The sequence below is a fragment of the Mya arenaria genome, chromosome 15, assembly GCF_026914265.1.
Source record: "Mya arenaria isolate MELC-2E11 chromosome 15, ASM2691426v1".
NCBI lineage: Eukaryota > Metazoa > Mollusca > Bivalvia > Myida > Myidae > Mya > Mya arenaria.
The window spans coordinates 51,300,282-51,308,293 of NC_069136.1; the positions used below are offsets into that span (position 1 = coordinate 51,300,282).

Genomic DNA, 8,012 nt, shown 5'->3' on the forward strand with positions numbered 1-8,012 from the left:
TCTCGAGTCATGGCTTCATATAAAAGTCAAAGAATTCGTAATGGCAAGCTGTAAATGAATATGTTTACGGATTTGTATTGAAAAAAGTGGTTGCCCGTTTTGAATTTCAAATGATATATCTTCATGAGAATGACTGTCTTAGTTGGAATCTAAAAGTCTCTTACGCAAGCTTTTTTGCCATATTTTGTTTAAGGACAAAATGAGATTTTATGTATTATGTGTCCGTGAGAAGTTTTCTATGAGAGGGTTATCACTGTCACTTTCCAGCATTGGAATTGATGTATGTGGAATCGTTGCGGTTTCCACTTTTGTCTATTCTCATTTTTTTTGTAATGTAGCAATTTGGTGTATATTATGTTTTCACTTGTGCATCAGACAAAATTCATAATTTGATAATCGAATCATATTTATATCTTTCTCGATCACTGACTCTAAAATAAACGCGAGTATTTATCAAAACTAAATATTAGTATTGACATATAATTTATGCTTGTTGTTTAATATGTAATTGGGCCAAACTTTCGAATGACAGAACATTACATTCAAAACAATGAATATTTGTCGTACATTGATATCACCAATATGTATTTATCATGTTAACTTTCAACAACTGATATCTTTCTGGTGCATTGTTTTTTAACTAACAACGTTTGATGAAAATGGATTAATGATGAACACAAAAGGTTGTCACTGATTTGGCGCCCATCAATCGGTTGTGTTCGCTTATCGCGCAAACACTGGCAAATAGTTTCTTAGAAAAGTTCACTGATCAGAATTGTTATAACAAAATATCAAGACAAACAAAAAAGCCCCATTAACCAGCTTCTCTACTCTAAATTTCCGAATAAAAAGATCAATAAAAGGGTTGAATATGATTTTTAGACACTTCACATTACACGTTTAACATATATCTTTTTATTGATTTCGATTATATGAGCAGAACATGTTATGCATAACATTTTAAGCTATAAGCAATTATATATTACGAAATATAAAGTAAACTGGCGTAAAGGGCATGAATCACAATCGTTCATATTCAGAGCATTGTTTGGTTATGTTGCACTGCTTGTATCAATGAACCGAGTCATTTATTATATCAGGCACATTTCACATACATTCATGTTAACAAAACAAAACTAAGGGTGCTTAATATTCATCATGTTTACAAGACCAAATAAGGCCACAATTAAAAATGATAAATAACCTTCACCTCGACCGCTTTAAAGACAAATACGATCATAATACGTTTGATGAAAATGCAATTGAACCATGCTGAATGGTTATTTAGTTTCACCATTTATTTGATGTTACTGTTGCTGATTTTCACAGTTAAGTTCCTTTTGTTGGCAGCAGTCATTTGGTAACGAACCATTGATCCCCTTGGTGTCCTGGCTTTACCACAGTGGCAACATAGAGAGAACGCAACACGAAACTCCTTCCGGAACTTGTCTAAAGCAAAGAAAATGTTCTCGTGAAAAGTGAAAGGCGTTAAACAAAGACAAATCATGCCAGTCTGTATACATTATTTATTACTTGATAATACATTTGTAAGTTTAAAAGTTTCAGATTCAAAGATTAACAATGCATGTTCAGATTTTGTTTAAGTTGTTGGGAAAGATCTTAATCTCACTGAAAACACGACTGGCGCATTTACTCTTTTCTGTAGAATCCCAAGAAATCTACAAACTCAAGGTTTGAAAGGATAATTCTAAACATCTAAAATAGGAGCTAAAACTGAAAGAAACTATAGACACGTAATTTCGTAAACTTTCAAACATTGAGACGCATCACAGAAGTCATGTTACATTATGTTAATCACAAACTTAAATGTAAATATGTCATTAAGCATCATACACATTACATACACTGAATGAAATAAGACAAACAGTTTGTTGCATTATTGTAGCACAATGGCCCTTGCCGATATTTATTCATCTCTTTATATCTCATTGTGCCTAAATTGAGCGATTATGTGGTCAAAATGCCATTGCGTTCATTACCGTTAACGGCATGTGTGGATTAGATATTCTGAGTATAGATGAAACAGTCAATCGCTTTAGCATATGTTTGGAATGGCCTAATGGCTCTTTAAGTACTGTCTAGAAAGTTCCGTTAAAAGGGTTTGTCTTAGCTTCATTTTACGTCACTGAAACTATTCATTGAGAAGCTCATTTTATGTTGATAGCCATTAAAATCCTTTAAGTAATGTCACGTAAGGTTAAAGTTATCAAAAGATGTCGTTGAACTTTCTAGGGGGATTAAGAAACAGTTCTGGATTGTCAACTGCAATATACGTCAATTGGGAAGAACAAAACACTTATCTGGAGCTTGATAGTTAGTGAGTTATTTTAAAAAGTTTTATGTCACTCAGTAAATATGAGTTTAATCTGGGTTATATTCTGCAAAAAGATACAATCCAAGCGAATGTAATTGGGTTTAACATTGAGGTCTTAGGACCGGGTTAAGTCTGCCTGGTTAAGATCTGAGAGTCAACTTTGCTCTCGATTAATCCAACAAAAAATAACTACTTAGAAATAAATCACTCCTTACAATAAAACTACTGTCATTGGATGCGGTACTTTTGACTCGATAAATATACGATTTAACGGCTAAGTGCATTAAACGCGGATTGGTACGAGACTGCTACATTCGTCCTCAATAACTATGATACAAAGCACGTTCATATCGTTTACACTGAAATTTATACCAAAAACAAACAATAATATTCAAATTAGGGTATATTGAAACATGCAAATGAAGCATGATTTAAAATACACATGTAAAACCAGTTCGACATTACTAACGATATGATCCATGACACTGACGATACATAACGTACAAATGACCCCGATATGTCGATTCATATGCATTTAGGGACTGGTTTGAAACAATGGTAACAAATAATCGATATTTTGCTGTGCTGTTAAATTATATGTTACCAAATTTAAAAGTCATACCAAGAATGTTGAATTTGAATATAAATTCATAGAATGACTGGATATATTTAACATTTCATACAAAATAAAACTTAAAATTAAACTAGTAATCCAGATGTGAGTTCTCGATGGTATAAGTAGAATTCTAACTTTGTACTATTTATACCGAATATGAATTCCAATTTAGGACGGACAGATATCATGTTTCAGTAAGCGAATATAATGCCGGATGCGGTTTTGTGGTAGTAAATTGGCCTCCGCTATGTTATTTCGAACATATTTTTTATAATGTTTTGAATCTAATTATTATTTTATAAATATTAAACGAATTAATTGCGGTTGAGATTTCAATAATTGTTTTGCATTATTTCTGAATTTTATGTTTTTCATTTATTAAACATAATGCTTTCTTTCTTGTAGGGTCGAATTTAAGACATTTTTGAGGATTGCTCAAATATTTTTGTGCACACATGTTGTACGAACGCAGAAAGGAACGCGAGCGAATTTCAAGAAGAACGCTAAAGCTTCTGGCAAAATTTGCATACGTGCCCTCCTTCATTTATACAGCAGGGACACATCTACATTTAAGATAATTATTCCTGAAAACTAAACGTTGTAATTAAAAGGAATAACCGTTAATTATAATACTATCGGTTAAATGACTTTGCACTAATCCGCTCACAGAATACTATTGAAATTAACAATGACGACATTATCACTTGCGGCTCATACAACATGGGCGTCAATTTGTCTTTTTACATTAGATTGTGTAAATTACTATTTTTATGAAAAAATATATATACTCGTAATGTTCATCTTACAATTATACAGATTCGACTTTGCATGTCGAAGCTAATGAAACATTTTGTCGTACATTCTAGAAACTGCAGCTGTTGTATTTGAAATAATAACTTCACACTTAAATATAAAACTCCTAGTCTTTGAAATGTTCACTATTGTTTTTGCTGATAATCAAAAGATAATTTTATGAATGTAACTTGAACAAAGGTACTCTGATTCTAATGGCTGATAGAATGAATTGGGTTCTTACCGCTCATAAAGTTGTAGATAATTGGGTTGATGCAGCTGTTGAAGAATGTACACCAGTGAGCGATGAGAGCAAACATCCTCAGGTTTGGAACCTTCCTCAGTTGCTCCAGATATCTGAGACGAGGACTTATTAAATAAATTGAATAACATACACACTGTTTTAAGAAAGTGGAAAGGCTCAGTATAATAGTATGCAAACACTTGTACATCAATTAAAGCTACAATAGAATTTAAAGTATATTTTATTGATGATTAGTGGTGTTGTCTCGAGTATGAACATGCTCCATTTGTCAAGTGTTGAGCGAGACCGCATGTTTATTTCTTAACACATTAACATACTTCCTCTTCTTACATGATGTCCGAGCTCAAACATCTATAGAGATTACTTGTTAAGTATATATTGGTCATGTTTATAATATATTCAATATTCCAAAACAGTGCTAGTATTGCATTGTACTTGGTTTCATTATCCTAGTATTACTTTTATATGTACTTTTAATTTGTCGGATTTGTACTCGGCACGTATACATGTAAGTGAATATATAAGTAGTTCGGCGTGTCGTTGATATAAAATTGCGTTTACCTTAGGCTACATTACCTTATTCAGACTGTTATTCTGCGTATTTACCTTAGAATGTTGAGTGTGTGATTAGGCAGGAAGCACATTGCAAACACCACCACAATGACCACTAACATCTTAACAGCCTTTCTGCGGCTAGACACCCGATTATCGCTGTCTGTACTTTTTCGCTTCGATAACTGTACTGGGCGAAGATCTGTATAATACCAAGCCACATCAAGAAAACCAATATAAGCGTACTACATTTAACCTCGGTATTTAATTAGGAGTCAAACTAACCAATAGTTTACAATCGTCGTACCCTTAATGTCAATTTATCTTGTAAGAAGAAACTAATTGTTAATAGATATTGACGTTCAATATAATCTTTAACAGTGCACTGGTAGGTAAGATGTATAAAAGTCAAATACACGCACGTTTTTCGGCTGACCCCGGAACACGTTTCCTCCAGAGCACGATAGCAATGTGCGTGTACAGACAGGTTATGATACAAAGCGGTAGGAAGTAGAAAAATATCAAGAGACAGATCTGGAAGTTCGCCACCGTTCTTCGTTCCCATAGAGCCGGGTAACACATTGTCCTAAAGTGGAAAGGATATTTTTTCAGGCAGGTAACTTCAGGAAAAGAACACCTCTCAAACAACTATTGCATCGACAGCACCGGTTTACGAAACCAAACAATATAAACTGCATTGTAAAAGACGGATGGCGCGAGAATCATCCGCAGCAACAATAAATAATTATATAGACCTTCGTGGATTATTTCCTACTCTTAAACATGGTTTTGGACAAGAGAAGAAACGAGACGTATACGAGTTTTATAATGATACTATGGGAACTACAAGGGCGATCCCATTTACCGACATGCAATAATAAGTGTAACAGGAGCTATCTACTTGTTTAAACCAATATTTGAGCACTCATAATTACACTTGTCTCTGCTTTTATCAATAAAGTGTTAAAGATGGCATAGAATCGCAGACGTCTCAAGTTATAATGGAATAAATCAGGTTGGCAATACATAAATATTTATAAACCAATTTGGGAAATTGATAGCATTAAACGCTCAGTTATGATTGGTTACGGACTGAACTAGCAATATTATATCGCATGTTTAAGTATTGAACATCAAAGTCATACAATGTTATGAATAATAAATGACGAACCCAATGTTACTCTATTGGTATAATTGATGGTTCTTTATTGGAAATTACCATCAAAGGCGATAGTGTAAGTGTGATAAACATTTCAACCTCACATATCTGCAATACAGACGGAATAATCAAACTTTATAAAATACTTCATACCTGAATAATGTGTCTGGGCGATATGGTATCACTGTAGAGGCCAGGAACTCGGGCAAGGCAACGCATAACGAAACTGCCCAAATGACGGCAATGGTGATGCGGGCCCTCTGTATGCTGCTATGGAAGCTGAGAGGCCGACATATGGCGTACCATCGCTCTATTGAGATCGCACAAAGTGTCAAGATGGAAACGGAAATACATGTGGTCTAAAACAAAAAAGTGAATAATGAAACACCTAGATTTTTGTTTGATATTCTTGTTAAACAACTATATTTTTTTTAATCAAACATATACAAAAAGCACTTTATACAGCTATACGTAGAAAACATTTGACATGTATGTAAAAAGTATCTTTCATATGAAGAACTAATTGTTTTGCGATTTTCTGATTTAGAAAAAAAGGTGTGAGATTGGGCGAAATTAAAAAAAAATGAAAGAGAAAATACCCATTTTTTTAATAATAAGAAAAGGAGAAGAGACAATCTGGCTTTCTAAAATGTATTATATATCTAGTGATTATAAAAGAACAGCCCATTTTTGCAAATGGACATTTAATTTATCTTTCATAATAGCTATTTCACGTTCAATATTGATTCGAATATATAAGTATTTTTCAAAATTTCGAAAGTAAGGAATGGTTTCTGTTTTTTGAACAGAAAATGTAGAATTTTAGAAGTATGACTATAAAGTTAATGCAGCTATAATTTCTTTCAACGGTTATTCCTAATAAAAATATTTTTTAGATTTAGTTCAATCTTAATATTTTTGAGTGGAGAAAGCGTTTCAAATCTTTCCACAGGTCTTGTATGATATGACATTCCCAGAACATTGGTTTATTGTTTCCTCAAAGTTGGAACACAAGTTGCATAAACTAGAATTGGATAATTTGCATTTAAATAGATATTTATTTGTTGGTATAATTCTGTTGATTATCTTAAACGGAAAGGCTCGCATACATGTGTCAGTAGTTGCTGTATATGGCAGTGAATATACTTCCTTCCAATTAAGTGTTTCGTTTAAAGAGTTTTCCCATATATGTTTATGTTTTATTTCAAAAGTGTTATTTTGAATATGTTTATTATACAGAAACTGCGTCATCTTTTTTTGGGTCTTAATTTTTCCCAACATCGATTGTTTTTTAAGCAAATCTGTAATATCTTATATTTTTAGTTCATTTTTCATATATTGCGGTATATTATTGATATGTTGTAGATACTTTAGATAGTCACGATTGGGGATTTCGTATAGAAGTTACATGTTATCAAATGAATATAACTTTTTAAATCTAAAGTCGAAGATGTGTTCGAGATAGAGTATCCCCTTATCGTGCCATTCTTTATAATATTTTGTTTCATTATTACATTTTAATTCGGAGTTGTTCCAAATTATGACTTTTCTTATGTGTGTGTTGGCTTGCTTCTTTTTAAACATGTTCCAAGATGTAAGGATGTTTTGAAAGAAAATGTTTTGACCACATAAAATTTTGATATCGTTTTTATACAGATTACAGTCAAATATGATATTTCCACCCTTTTTGTAAAGTATTTTATTAAAAAATATTTTCCATTTCCCATGATTTCTATCATCAATTAATCTTTCAATCCAGCTTGATTTTATAGCTTGTATAAATATTTTTAAATTCGGGAGCCCTAATCCACCACTTTCACGGGAGAGGTATAACTGTTCTCTTTTAATTTTGTCAGGTTTATTATCCCATATAAACGCAAAAATAGATTTTGTTATCTCGTTTATCAGTTGATCAGGAGGATTTGGTAACACAGTAAAAGGAAAAAATAGTTTTGGTAGGGCGAATGTCTTAACTACATTAACTTTTCCAAGAAGGGTTAACTTTCTATGTTGACATTGTTTAACATATTTGTTAAATTCTTGCACTTTTGATAAAATATTGTTGGTCAAAAAAGAATCTTTATTATTGGAAAATATGATTTCAAGTGCTTTTGCCGAAGTTGAGGTCCAAGTAAAACAATTTCCCTTACTAAAATGTATATTATTTTCCATTTAAGTCACCTACTTGAAGAACTATCGTTTTTGAGTAATTTATTTTTAATCCAGACGGTATTCCAAAATCTTGAATTGAATGAATTAGATTTGTATATGACCTTTCATTTCCATTATTGAA

General features: G+C 32.4%; 1 protein-coding gene across 1 annotated transcript; it reads right to left on the reverse strand.

Moving 5' to 3' along the window:
• Positions 1–1,020: 1,020 nt before the first annotated feature.
• Positions 1,021–6,050, reverse strand: LOC128218866 (orexin receptor type 2-like). The gene is made up of 5 exons (XM_052926606.1): positions 5,873–6,050; positions 4,983–5,146; positions 4,615–4,762; positions 3,988–4,100; positions 1,021–1,449 (listed from the first exon to the last, which is right to left on the reverse strand). The coding sequence occupies exons 2-5, from the start codon at positions 5,140–5,142 to the stop codon at positions 1,298–1,300; spliced, it is 573 nt and encodes a 190-aa protein (XP_052782566.1). The 5' UTR covers positions 5,143–5,146; positions 5,873–6,050; the 3' UTR covers positions 1,021–1,297.
• Between the last annotated feature and the right edge of the window lie 1,962 nt (positions 6,051–8,012).